A 13,910-nucleotide genomic window follows, 5' to 3' on the forward strand; every position below is an offset into this window, starting at 1 on the left:
AGGGGGGACGGAGCAGCAGTCCTTGGGCACACGGTCACTAGTGGGAGGACGGATCCGACAGGCTGTTCACCTGACGGAATAGCCTGCCGGAGGTCTGTGCCGCTAGTGTGAAACTAGCCTAATCGACAAGTAAAAAAAAAAGCGAACTAGTATTGTCGAAGGACAGAGACCCGTTATGTTTGCGGACTGCAAAAACTCCAACGGTCATGTGCGTGGGCCCTGAACCACCGCAGCAGTGCCAGAAATGTGACATGCCGACATCCCTTCACGATTAGGGATATTGTTATTTAGGAAAATGCTGGGAGTTGTAGTCCCACATCAGCTTTTTAGCCACAGGTTGAGAGCACAGTCATGATTACATGGTAGCTGGCGGCAGATCTCCTGAATTCCTAGAAACACATCAAAGTCCTCCCTCCCCCCAAAACAAAACTTGGACAGCAGAGTTGGCAGGGACTCACCTGCGAGCGGTGGCTGTGATCCTGTCGGCCTCCCTCACTGCTGCAGCAGCATTGTGCTGTGAGCCTCCAGCTGACTCCGGCAGGGCTAGTGCCCTTTGTTTCAGGGGAGGTCACATCTTCTTTCATCGGTGACGTGGGGAGGGACTAAAATGTTTTTCTTCCTTGAAGTTGGTTTTAGATCATGGTATGCATTACTGGTGCAGAAGTCACGTCAGTAGACTGTCAGAACAAGTTTTCACCATCAGGGCTGCATGTCATCTGTATGAAAGTTTTTGTCGTCGTCCCCCCTCCCTTTTTGCAGTACAATTACATAGTATTGTGGAACTGCTATAACTGGATTACAGAAGCTGCAAAGAACATGGTCCCTGTAATTGTGTACTTCTGCCCATACCAGCTGCGCCTCTCTGCGCCTGGTGTCAGATTGGTTAGAAGAACACAGTCGGAATAATGTCATAAAGACCCTACAGGTTTTTTTTCTAAAGGGAGTCTGTCATGAGCTGCATCGCTATACTGCCGAGCATAGTGCCCGATGGACAGTGTGTTCTCCTTCACTTCAGGTCTCCAGTTCTCTAGATAGACGTGAGACCCAGACCTATCTGACATTGATGGCATATTGCTAGGATATGTCATATCAATGTCCCATATAGGAATAACCCTTTAAGGCTATACCCACTTGTGGCAGATATGCTGTAGATTTCCCCTGTGGCATTGTATCTGCAGTGTATTATAGTAGCAACAAAGTGGGTGATATTTGACAAAATCTTATCCAAATGCTACGGAAGAAAATATGTTCCGTAAATTGCCATGAGATGAGGATTTTAAATCCGTAGAATGCCAGTTTAAAGGGGTTATTAAAACGCGAGCAGCCCCTGTAAATATTCAAACAAGGGAGAGTAAATAGTGGGGCGGCACTGCTTCTGTCCTACTTTTATTGTACATGTGTCTCATATAAACACCTTCCGTCCCAGACAAACAATCCAAATTTTCAGTTGTGCTCAGCCCAAAAAAGTCCTTAAAACTATGCAAATATAGAAGAAATAGGCGGCACTCACCCATTTGGGCTTAAAAACGTCTTCACCTTTATTTCAACAAACTTGCACTAAAAACAGATGGTTGTGGGGTGGACAGCGATTTCACACACATTATGTTGCGGCAACGGCCGTTCCGCGCAACCTGCGCTTCCTCTGGCCACTGACATAATGAAGTGGTCATGTCTCCTTTTTGTATACGTCATCATGTGGGTGTGCCGACGCCGTGCAGAATCACGGTATTAACCCTACATGATGCTAATACAAATAGCAAACACTGCTTTTTAATATTAACACATATCAATTATAAAAACACACTCCTATCATTAAGGCCCAGAGGGCCCATTGCTCCTGAGCGTATTATCCACCTGGCTTCTTTCCTCAAAAGCATACGGTGTCTGTCTCCTCCTTGCGGGCGGTGGGGATCTGTTTCTATTCCTGCAAATCTCAGACATCTCGGGTTACCTCGATTTACTTCATTTACATGCTCAATTAGACGGGGGCATCCCTTTCCAGAACTGATGGAGTTAACATGTTCCCTGAATCTTTCGTATAAGTGTCTTATTGTCTTGCCTACGTAGAAGCGGCCACAGTGACATATTACCAAATGCACTACATACATGCTTTTGCAGCTAATGAAATTCGTTACTTTGTGATTGGTGTTACCAAATTGCAAGGTCTTCCACTGAGGATTATAATTGCAAAAAGCGCAATTGCCGCATTTTTAATTCCCTATTGGGCGTATTTCCCTCAGCCAAGTGGTAGGTTCTTCTTCTATAAACCGTCTGCTCACTAAACGATCCCTAATTGTGTGGCTTCTCCTAAAAGCTATGATCGGTCTAGTCTGGGTGTATTCTTTTAGACTGTCATCTTTTTTCAAAATTCCTGAATATAGCCTTTTTAATGGCATCTGCCATCGGGCTATATTTGAAAGAGAAGGCAAATCTCTTGTTATCTTTCTCCTCCTTTTTCATTTTGCTTTTTCTTTTTAAAAGGTCCTGTTGGGTGACACTAGCTGCTCTGTCCATAGCTTCGTTCAACATGTCATTGGGGTAGCCTCTCTCTCTGAGGCATTTTTACAACTCAGCGGCTTGTGACTCAAAACCCTCCTCTGTGTTATTAATCCTTCTTAATCTTATGAACTGACCATAAGGGACGGATCTTTTAACACTCAAGGGATGAAATCTGTCGTAGTGCAGCAAGGAGTTGGTCGACGTGGGCTTACGACCCCCTGTGACCAACCCACCGTTAGTCACCACAACAGTCACATCCAGGAAATCCAACTTGTCGCCCCCAAATTTACTGGTAAACATCATGTTCATGTCATTCACCGTGTTCAAATATCTGACAAATTCCTTACATTTAGATTCAGATCCTGACCACACCATAAATATGTTGTCGATGTATTTATTATTATTATTTATTTTATGCACTTATATAGCGCTACTATATTCTGCTGCGTTTTACAGATATTAGCATCACACTGCCCCAATGGGGCTCACGTTCTTAGGTCCCTATCAGTATGTCTTTGTAGTGTGGGAGGAAACCGGAGAACCCGGAGGATACCCATGCAAACACGGGAAGAACATACAAACTCCATGCAGATGATGTATCTTAAAAATATAACACAAAAAGGGGTTACCAAGTGAAAAAACAAATCTATCTTCCAATCTAGCAAGGTATAGATTTGCAAAGGTGCATGATACAGGCGTCCCCATCGCCGTTCCCAAATCTGAACACATTATTGGAGAGAACAAAATTCAATCCTTCCCTAATAAAATCACCATACTGACTGCTCTTTTTAGATATGCTGAGTATATCCATCACTGCCCTCACCCCTTTCTCTAATGGTATACAGGTGTATAAGCTCTCTACATTTAATGACATCATATTCAAATCCTGCTGCCACTGGAAATCTTCCAGCGCCAGGAGGAAGTCATTGGTGTCCTGCAGATATACGGATGGAGTAGAGTTAACACTCCTGTGTTCTGAGATTTCTGAGTTGTGTTATCTAATCTAAGCAAACACCTTCAATACAAAAATTCTGGCTACCTGCATCCACCACTAGATGGAGCTTTTTTCATACTATATTATCATTGAGTTCAGTTGTAAGAGTATTAAATAAGCTCTTGGGCTCCCCCTAGTGGTGACTGAAGAAAGCAAGAAGATCGAAACAAAGCGAACTGCAATTGTTGGAGAATTTTTTAAGAAATTAATCAGCATAGATCTATTAGGTTAAAAATAAAATGGTGTTTCACGGAGGCATTCACTGTAAAGAAAAAAAAATTCTAATGAAATTCTCTATAATGATATCCTCTAGTGAACTTTGCCTTACTTTTTGTTAGACTATGACGCAATCATTCTTCATGGTTTTTGTATGATTCAGCTTCTCTCTATAGTGCATTGCTTGGAGACTGAAACTTCTTAGTCATAGCAAATATTACCAGAGAAGAAGATACACCCGGAGCTGTGATCAGTCATACGACCAGAGAACTAATATTGTCCTTGACAATTTCACCTTGTTATTGTGTAGAGTCGGATGTTTAGATGATAGATATAAAACACAGATCCTGTGGAAGGAAAAGGAGAGGCAGGCATTGCCTGGGGTCTCATAGACGCTCCATTCAAGCCCCACACCCGCCAAAAAAATGTACATGGCTGATAATGGCTCTAAAATAAAGCAAATATAATTGGATTACCTACAAATTATCTGAATTTCCATATGGCTGACTCACCCAGCCATTCAATGTATTGCCTCAGGTTGTGAAGAGAAGATCTGGCTTTGCATGAGATAACATGCCCAGGACTCTGATATAGTTTTGACACTGTTAGGCTCCATTCAAACGTCCGCAACGTGTTTTGCGGATACACCGAGCCGCAAAACACGGAAAGCGGCAATGTGCGTTCCGCATTTTGCGGACCGTACATTGCCAGCACTAATAGAATATGCCTGTTCTTGTCCGCAATTGCGGACAAGAATAGGACATGTTCTATTTTTTTGCAGAAACGGAAGCACGGATGCGGAGGTGCGGATCCGCAAATGTGGATGCGGACAGCAGATTCCGGCCCTATTGAAAATGAATGGGTCTGCACCCGTTCCACAAAATTGCGGAACGGATGCGGATCCATTTTGCGGACATGTGAATGAACCCTTAGGGGTATAGTGTATTCATCTGCCCTAGTAGATGAATAAATGGGCCCCCTCACAGTGCAGGGATAATAAACACAGTGTTATCACAGTACAGGGCTATTACACACAGTGATGTCACAGTACAGGGATAATACACACAGTGATGTCACAGTACAGGGATAATAAACACAGTGATGTCACAGTACAGTATAATACACACAGTGATGTCACAGTACATGATAATAAACACAGTGATGTCCAGTGGCGGATCCAGAGCCTGGTCTCGGGAGGGGCACTTTCAGTTTATTTTCTGTCCGCCGCCACAAAACAATGGTGCTTATAGAGCAGACTCCACAGTGTAGCGGTATACTGTATACTGTGTGGCACAGTGTATGCTATATGTGTATAACAAACATATTTCACATGAAAACTTACAGTTACTTGGCTTGGCCCTTGGGGATCTCGGACACCACTTCACCACTTGGCTGGGGGGCTCGGCGGAGCTAATGAGGTGTTTTATCCTAATGAGAAAGATTTCATAATAAGGATTTGGAGAAGGGGCAGAGGGAGAGCGGAGCAGGGAGAGGATGGTGCTGCTACTAGGGGGTCATACCATGGGGGAGTAATAAAGCCCACCATAATGTCCCCCCCCCCCCGTATAAATAATTCTCCTTATAATGTGACAGTGTTGCCCCCATTTGAGCTAATGTCCTCATAGTGCCCCCATAATGTGCCAGTATAAAATATAGTGCCCCTAGTAAATGACCCCATAGTGCTCCACACCCTACTTCCTCCTAGTGCCCCCCATAATGTACCAGTATAAAATGCTCCAGTAGATGCCCTCAGTGTGCTCCATAATTTGCTAGTATAAAATACCCCTTCTTAGTGCCCCCCGTAGATGACCTCATAGTAGTCCTCTCCCCCCCTTCCCCATAGTACCCACCATGTGTCCCAGTATAAAATTGTACTGTACAGAGAGCCCATATAAAATACCCCTTCTTTGTGGCCTCAGTAGATGCCCCTATAGTGCCCCCAATCATGTGCCAGTATTAACAGCCCCCCGTGCCAGTAATAATAGCCCCCTATGCCAGTAATAGCAGCCCTCAGTAATAACAGCCCCCCTGTGCCAGTAATAACAGCCCCCAGTAATAACAGCCCCCCTGTGCCAGTAATAACAGCCCCCAGTAATAAGAGCCCGTCTGTGCCAGTAATAACAGCCCCCAGTAATAAGAGCCCCTCTGTGCCAGTTATAATAGACCCCAGTAATAAGAGCCCCTCTGTGCCAGTAATAACAGCCCCCAGTAATAAGAGCCCCTCTGTGCCAGTAATAACAGCCCCCCCTTTGCCAGTAATAACAGCCCCCCTTTGCCAGTAATAACAGCCCCCGCCAGTAATAACAGCCCCCCCTTTGCCAGTAATAACAGCCCCCGCCAGTAATAACAGCCCCCCCTTTGCCAGTAATAACAGCCCCCCCTTTGCCAGTAATAACAGCCCCCCTTTGCCAGTAATAACAGCCCCCCCTTTGCCAGTAATAACAGCCCCCCCTTTGCCAGTAATAACAGCCCCCGCCAGTAATAACAGCCCCCCCTAGTAATAGCCCCCGCCAGTAATAACAGCCCCCCCTTTGCCAGTAATAACAGCACCCCCATTGCCAGTAATAACAGCCCCCCCTTTGCCAGTAATAACAGCCCCCCTTTGCCAGTAAAAGTATTGTATATAATAAAAAAAAAAAAACATACTTACCTCCATGTCAGTGATGCGATGCAGGCCTCTTCTGGCCTGCGTCCCACGCTGTATGGCTCAGGCGGCGCGATGACGATGGCCTAGTGCCTGCAGCCTATCAGAGGAAGGGAAAGGGACACGCCTCTCCCTTCCCTGCCGCAGCACAGGCAGGCATCTGTATCGCTGTCCTGAGGACGGCGATACAGATGACTGGAGATGAGCGCTTCCACAATGGAAGCGCTCATCTCCCTGTGCCCAGCCGCCTGCCGCCAGCTCGGGGTGGGGGCAATTGCCCCGTTGCCCCCCCCCCCCGGATCCGCCACTGGTGATGTCAGGATAATAAACACAGTGATGTCACAGTACAGGGATAATAATCACAGTGATGTCACAGTACAGGGATAATAATCACAGTGATGTCACAGTACAGGATAATACACACTGTGATGTCACAGTACAGGATAATAAACAGTGATGTCACAGTACAGGTGGTGTGTACTAGCGGCCCACTGCATAAAGGGTTAATGTGCGGTCATTGCGCATTTTTTATTTCAAAGGCTGTGTATGGGGAGTGGGGAGTTAACTGTCTAGCCAGCCTTTAGGAACAGTTGCTGGGTGTTTGCTGTCTCTGCCCCCTGCTGGTGAGAAGCAGTTCAGTCCTGTGTAGGCTGTGTGAGAGTAGAGCTGTAGTCCTGTGAGCCTAGAGCAGCCAGCAGAGGGATAGCATATAACAGAAAGTGTAGCGTTCATACCAGGAGAGTGCTGAGTATCTGTCAGAGAAGGTAATGCATATACTTTGGGGTTATACACTTCCCCGCTATGTTAAAGAGACAGACCAGTCTGTTGGAAGACTGTGGACATACAGAAATAGAGTGAGAGGCAGAGAAAGGGAAATTGCACCCCTTGGCCGAGTTGGGAAGACTGCACAAGTTGTCTGTAAAGAGGGGAATTTTATGCTGTTTGTACCCCCTATGCACACAGAAAGCCTCCTACGTGACACGTGTGTGATAAGAATTATGCCTACATCTACCAACGTGTATTTGTGAACTGCTGAGATTTCTAGTGAAAAGGTTCATCCGTTACCTCCTAAACCGGCCTCATCATTGCAGGCGCCAATACCTGCATTGCTGCCATATTGTCAGCAACCATGCCTTGCACAATAATAAAAAAAAAACACCTACATCAGGGGTACCCCTCCTAACAATAGGCAGGAGCCCCAAAACCAGGGTGTGCCCCAAGGGGGTAGGAGAGTACGCCCCTCTTATCACTGTATGGCCCAGGGAGTGTCAGAGCGAGGACTACCACTACCACTGTGAGTACTACTACTCCTATCACTACCACCACTCTCATCCTCCTCCTTTCCCGTCCTTGGCTCACTCCACGGAGATAATAAACACAATGATGTCGGCACAGGCATAATAAACATTCAAAAGGCAAAGTGACAGGAGCCATAAGCTGAAGATGCTGCTGGTAAGGTAGAAATATCTTCATCCTCACCTTCCTCTTTAGGTTTCATGCACACAAATGTATTTTTTTTCCGCATCCGAGACGCGTTTTTTGTGGGTCAGATGCGGACCCATTCACTTTAATAGGTCCTACAAAAGATGCGGACTCCGTGTGCTGTCCACATCTGTGTGTCCGTTCCGCGACCACCACAAAAAAATAGAACATGTCCTATTCTTGTCCGTATTACGGATAAGGATAGGAATGTTCTATTATGGGCCAGATGTTCTGTTCCACAAAATGCGGAACACACGGACGGTGTCCGGACCTCAAAAACGGCTATCCATGTGCAAGAGCCCTGTTGAATTACCTCTATATACAGAAGTCATTTGAGGTCATTGCTGATGAACAACAAGCTGGAAAAGCAGAAGTAGGGAGATGTCTCTATGTAAAGCAGTCCTCATGGCAACCACATGACCTTGGAATCCGTCACAGTTTTCTTTCCAATGGAAAACCACTTGGTCATTTGATATTTTTGCCGTGTAAAATGTTGCAAATGTGAATTTTTAGGAATTAGCAAAGAAAAAATGGGGACAACTCCTGCCCAAATGTCCTATTAGGGTGTATGGATAAGGACATCATGGAAGGGTACTCTCCGCTTGGAGCTACTCCCTGTGAGTCAGGGTGGGATTCCGCTTTAAGCAGCGACTCCTATTATTATGGTCATGTACATGGGGGCCATTCTAGATATCTCCTGAAGTAGATGCTGCAGGAAAAATATTTGGTTGTCCATGGCTTCCAGCAGGAAAATCAACTGGAGTCAGCTCCCATACTAAATGATGGTATGTCCGCCCCTGGGAAAATCTCTTTGATGACCCTCAGATATTTTTGCGATGGTAACAAAAATCTGTATTTTATTCTGCACAGACTGTCAAGTTATGCTGGCAGATGAAGTTGCATGACACATGGTGTACATTCTATGGAGACCCCCACCCTAGAGCTTTATAGGAAGTTTCTGATACTGGTAAACCCCTGTTAGTAGAGGAAGGAGACTGTAAAGAGCTGCTGCTTGTCTGGAGGACCAAGTGCCCCAATGAGACTGCCTGTGACCAATAGCAGCCCTTTAGGGCTAGGGGTACACCTAGACTTTATGTAGTGCTGCAAAACAGATTGTAAAGGGGTTGTCCAACCCCTCAAAAAAGTCACTTACCTATTCACCGCTGTCCTTGGTCCTTCCGCTCCCTGGCAGACTAGAAGCATGGTGTTTCATCCACGGTAACACAATCACTGGCCTCAATGGTGACATGTTCCCAAGCAAACAGGGGCGGTTTGACCATAGACTTTACAGGGAAATTTCCTGATGGTCCGATGCCCAGGGGGTCACTCAAGCCCTCTTGATGGCCGCGGGCCAGGTAAATAATGATCTGATGCTCAATAGCCACTGGTGCCCTTCTGAACTGTATTACCGTCCTCATGATGGTGATACAGTTAAATACTGTAGTTGTGATGGAAGTATTTTGTGCTGCCGTGTAGTATTTGGTTCTGCTGGGGCTGTATTTTGTGCTGCACTGTGGTATTTGGTTCTGCTGGGGCGGTATTCTGTGCTGTACTATAGTTTTGCAGGCCCCGCCTACTTCTCTTGTCCCTGCCTACTTGTTTTGTCCTGTCTTCTGTCAATTTGGACACGCCGACAAAATGGGGCCTGTGACACAGTGAGAGGTTTGGTCTGGGAAAACAGGTATTTTCCAACCAGCATGTGCTGGTGGGCTGATTTACAAAGCCGTGAGTTTAAATACCGGACCGATTTTAAGTGCCGATCCGGGTTTTGGCAGCACCTGGCTGTCCTGAAATAGGCAGCTGGGCTCAGAAGCCATGTCTCTGTGTTGGGATCTGGGAGCCTTGTGTCTGGATGAAGGCTTGCTACCTGTTTGGCATGAAAACAGGTTGGTGCTGCTATCAGCAAGGACTCTTTGAGGCAGAATTGCCACATGGTGTGAATTACCACCAACACCGCAAGGTGACTTTTTGCTTGATTATGACTGCTTGTTTTGTCACTTGCCTAAAGTGTGAATAAAACACTGAACTGTTTGATCCAAAGAACTTGTGGTTGCCTCTATAGTGCGTCCGCTAATCCTGTCTACCAGAGCGAAACCCCACAGCCACTTTTAGGTTTTTTCCAGGGCCTCTTTAAATTCACATTCTTCCCTCTGTTGGAACAGCGTATTCTTGTCCGCAAAATGGTCAAGAACTGGACATGTTCTATTTTATTTGCTGGGCCGTGGAACAGACATATAGAGTGCTGTCCACAACTTTCACAGTTCCATTGAAATGAATGGGTCCACAGCCAATCCCAAAAAATGCGTATTGTACGCAGACCAAAACCACGGTCGTGTGCATGAGCCCTAAACAGCTTGGAAATAGCTGCAGAGTAATCTGATTCAGATGGTAGATATGTGTGATATATATACAATTCTAGGACTGTCTGATAATCCAGAAATTTCTGGCTCCTATCACATCTACACGGCAGAAGTTTGCGACTGTCCTTTATAAAGAGTCCCAGAAGCCTGGAGAAGCTATAAGAGGCAGGTCTGTCACACAATAGGGAGGGGAGAGTTTCCATAGTGCCCTCCACCAACAAAAGAGTCCCTCTGCCAGCTCATGTAATGTTCTCCTCACGTCTGCCTGGAAATACCACAATGCTTCTCTACGACCACAGGATAAGGTAAGAAATTCTTTTATCTTCTGTCAGAGTCTAAGGCCCCTTTCACACAAGCGAGTTTTCTGCTCGAGTACAATGCGTGAAGTGAACACATAGCACTTGCACTGAATCCTGACCCATTCATTTCAATGGGTCTTTGCACATGAGCATTGTTTTTCATGGATTATTTCTGTGTTGCGTGAGAATCACAGCATGTTCTATATTCTGTTTTTCACACAGCCCTGGTCCCATAGAAGTGAATAGGACTTCAGCCAAAAACAGAATGCATCTGGATGTAATCCGGATGCAATGCGTTTTTCACTGATGGTTGCTAGGAGATGTAGTTTGTAAGTCTTCAGTTTTTTATGCGCGTGAAAAACGCATCAAAACTGATCGCACCCGCAAGGAAAAACTGAAGCACTGAATGCAGTTGCAGACAAAACTGACAGAACTTCACTGAACACATCCTGAGAGAATCCGTAATGCTCGTGTGAAAGGGGCCTACGCCTGGTAGGTGAGATACCATCTCAGTGACCCACATAGCCATACTATTGCATGAATCGTCCATAGGCCAACATTCTAAAAAAAGAATGCATGCTGTGATATCCTTTTTTCGTTTGTGGTGGCGAACTGTATAAGAGCGTGTAGCAGATTACGTAGGTTTACTATCATACTCCTGTGGAGAGCGTATACGTTCAGTACTTGGTACAAACCCTTTAAAGTGGTTTTCCAAGCCTCTGGTTTTGACGAGCAATGCTTACTATAGGCTATCAGTATCAGATGTGTGGAGGTCTGACACCTCACCGATTAGCTGAAGGAGAAGCAATGCTTCGGTGAGCACTGCTTACTCATTATTGTTTACCAGGCACTAAATGTTGGGGAGAGCCCCCTCCTCAGTATCAGTTAATTGCATGGATGAATTAGACCACAATTAATTATTACATTCCTCTGCTAGATCGCCAAAGCTATTTTTAAAAATAAGAATCATTTTTATAAATGCATAGATATTACTGTTATGGCGCCCCGCGGTCTTCTTTTGATTTCTTCTCAGATTGTTCACCTAATTTTTCCAGTGCTGGTGGTTACACATGCTCAGTAGCTCAGTCTCATTGCCCATATCCTCTTCCTGTTATGATACAGGCCAGACATTAATAATCAGTGGTAAAAGCAGCTTCTGCTCTCCAGCAGTGGTTTTGAGAAGGAATCAGAAGAACACTTGTCGGCGCCATAGCAAATACAGTTGCAAGAAAAAGTATGTGATCCCTTTGGAATTATATGGATTTCTGCACAAATTGGTCATAAAATGTGATCTGATCTTCATCTAAGTCACAACAATAGACAATCACAGTCTGCTTAACCTAATAACACACAAAGAATTAAATGTTACCATGTTTTTATTGAACACACCATGTAAACATTCACAGTGCAGGTGGAAAAACTATGTGAACCCTTGGATTTAATAACTGGTTGAACCTCCTTTGGCAGCAATAACTTCAACCAAACGTTTCCTGTAGTTGCAGATCAGACGTGCACAACGGTCAGGAGTAATTCTTGACCATTCCTCTTTACAGAACTGTTTCAGTTCAGCAATATTCTTGGGATGTCTGGTGTGAATCGCTTTCTTGAGGTCATGCCACAGCATCTCAATCGGGTTGAGGTCAGGACTCTGACTGGGCCACTCCAGAAGGCGTATTTTCTTCTGTTTAAGCCATTCTGTTGTTGATTTACTTCTATGCTTTGGGTCGTTGTCCTGTTGCAACACCCATCTTCTGTTGAGCTTCAGCTGGTGTACAGATGGCCTTAAGTTCTCCTGCAAAATGTCTTGATAAACTTGGGAATTTATTTTTCCTTAGATGATAGCAATCCGTCCAGGCCCTGACGCAGCAAAGCAGCCCCAAACCATGATGCCCCCACCACCATACTTCACAGTTGGGATGAGGTTTTGATGTTGGCGTGCTGTGCCTCTTTTTCTCCACACATAGCGTTGTGTGTTTCTTCCAAACAACTCAACTTTGGTTTCATCTGTCCACAGAATATTTTGCCAGTACTGCTGTGGAACATCCAGGTGCTCTTGTGCAAACTGTAAACGTGCAGCAATGTTTTTTTGGACAGCAGTGGCTTCCTCTGTGGTATCCTCCCATGAAATCCATTCTTGTTTAGTTTTTTACGTATTGTAGATTCGTTAACAGGGATGTTAGTATATACCAGAGACTTTTGTAAGTCTTTAGCTGACACTCTAGGATTCTTCTTCACCTCATTGAGCAGTCTGCGCTGTGCTCTTGCAGTCATCTTTACAGAATGTTTAGATCTGTATTCAGCGCACTCTATATGGAGGCTGACTGTAGGGTTCCACCCCAATAGATATAATAAAATCAACAGCAGCCTTAGTTATCAATGCATGGGTACATTTATTGATGGTATATTTTCATATGCGACAGTATTGATAACGTTTCGGCAAAAATGCCTTCGTCAGATACTACAGAGAAAGACAATTTGAAATCAAATTAAACATAAAGGACAAAAAATACAAAAAACATGACCAGTGATCATACCAAAAATTACATCACATGAAAGACACAAATCACTAATTGCGGTATAGGTGATCCGTAAATCGGGCCCTGCATAAGGCAGCCTTTAAAAAGGTACCGTCTACTCACCTCCTCAGACGCCATTCCTGGCTTAGCATGCACAGTTCATGCACACTTCACCTGCGTCCCTTTACTTTATTTCTTCTCTCTGACTGCGGCATAGGTAAGTTACAACAGTACTTGAGCAACATGTGTTTATTACTATGGCCTTAGTGACTCCGTACATTCCCTACATTCCTTATCTTGGTGAATAGATTAAATTCAGCTTGTCACACTGGTTCATCTGGAGAAATTTGAGATCACCTTATCCTACCATAGATACTTCTGCTCTGCGCATTATGCAGGACCCGATTTACGGATCACCTATACCGCAATTAGTGATTTGTGTCTTTGATATTTTCCGCTTCATGTGATGCATATGCTATTATGACCTTGATGTAATTTTTTGTATGATCACTGGTCATGTTTTTTGTATTTTTTGTCCTATGTTTAATTTGATTTCAAATTGTCTTTCTCTGTAGTATCTGACGAAGGCATTTTTGCCGAAACGTTATCAATACTGTTGCATATGAAAATATACCATCAATAAATGTACCCAAGCATCGATAAGCCTAGTTTCACACTAGCGTTCGTCGGTCCGCTCGTGAGCTCCGTTTGAAGGAGCTCACGAGCGGACCCGAATGCCTCCGTCCAGCCCTGATGCAGTCTGAATGGTCGCAGCGTTCAGCTGTCCGCCTGGCCGTGCGGAGGCGAGCGGATCCGTTCAGACTTACAATGTAAGTCAATGGGAACGGATCCGCTTGAAGAGGTCACCATATGGCTCAATCTTCAAGCGGATCCGTCCCC

At 44.9% G+C, this 13,910-nt stretch overlaps 2 protein-coding genes across 5 annotated transcripts in view; one reads left to right on the plus strand and one right to left on the minus strand.

Moving 5' to 3' along the window:
- The window catches only part of PLA2G7 (phospholipase A2 group VII), a 47,277-nt gene extending 43,435 nt beyond the window's left edge, over positions 1-3,842 (minus strand). The window contains exon 1 of one of the 3 annotated variants that reach the window (XM_044289023.1): positions 3,822-3,842. Coding sequence is in view for 1 of the 3 variants with exons in the window: in XM_044289020.1 (XP_044144955.1) it covers positions 459-584 (126 nt within the window). In the remaining 2 variants the exon portion in view is untranslated. Of the gene's footprint in view, positions 1-458; positions 589-3,821 lie in introns of those variants that run through there. The other 2 variants (XM_044289020.1, XM_044289021.1) reach the window with 2 other exon arrangements.
- The window catches only part of ANKRD66 (ankyrin repeat domain 66), a 49,486-nt gene that overhangs the window by 17,238 nt on the left and 18,338 nt on the right, over positions 1-13,910 (plus strand). The window contains exon 1 of one of the 2 annotated variants that reach the window (XM_044289025.1): positions 10,429-10,500. The exons of the other annotated variant lie outside the window; for it this stretch is intronic. The gene's annotated coding sequence lies outside the window, so the exon portion shown is untranslated. Of the gene's footprint in view, positions 1-10,428; positions 10,501-13,910 lie in introns of those variants that run through there. 2 annotated transcript variants of the gene reach the window in all.

Source organism: Bufo gargarizans, chromosome 4 (assembly GCF_014858855.1).
Source record: "Bufo gargarizans isolate SCDJY-AF-19 chromosome 4, ASM1485885v1, whole genome shotgun sequence".
In the NCBI taxonomy this organism is placed as follows: domain Eukaryota; kingdom Metazoa; phylum Chordata; class Amphibia; order Anura; family Bufonidae; genus Bufo; species Bufo gargarizans.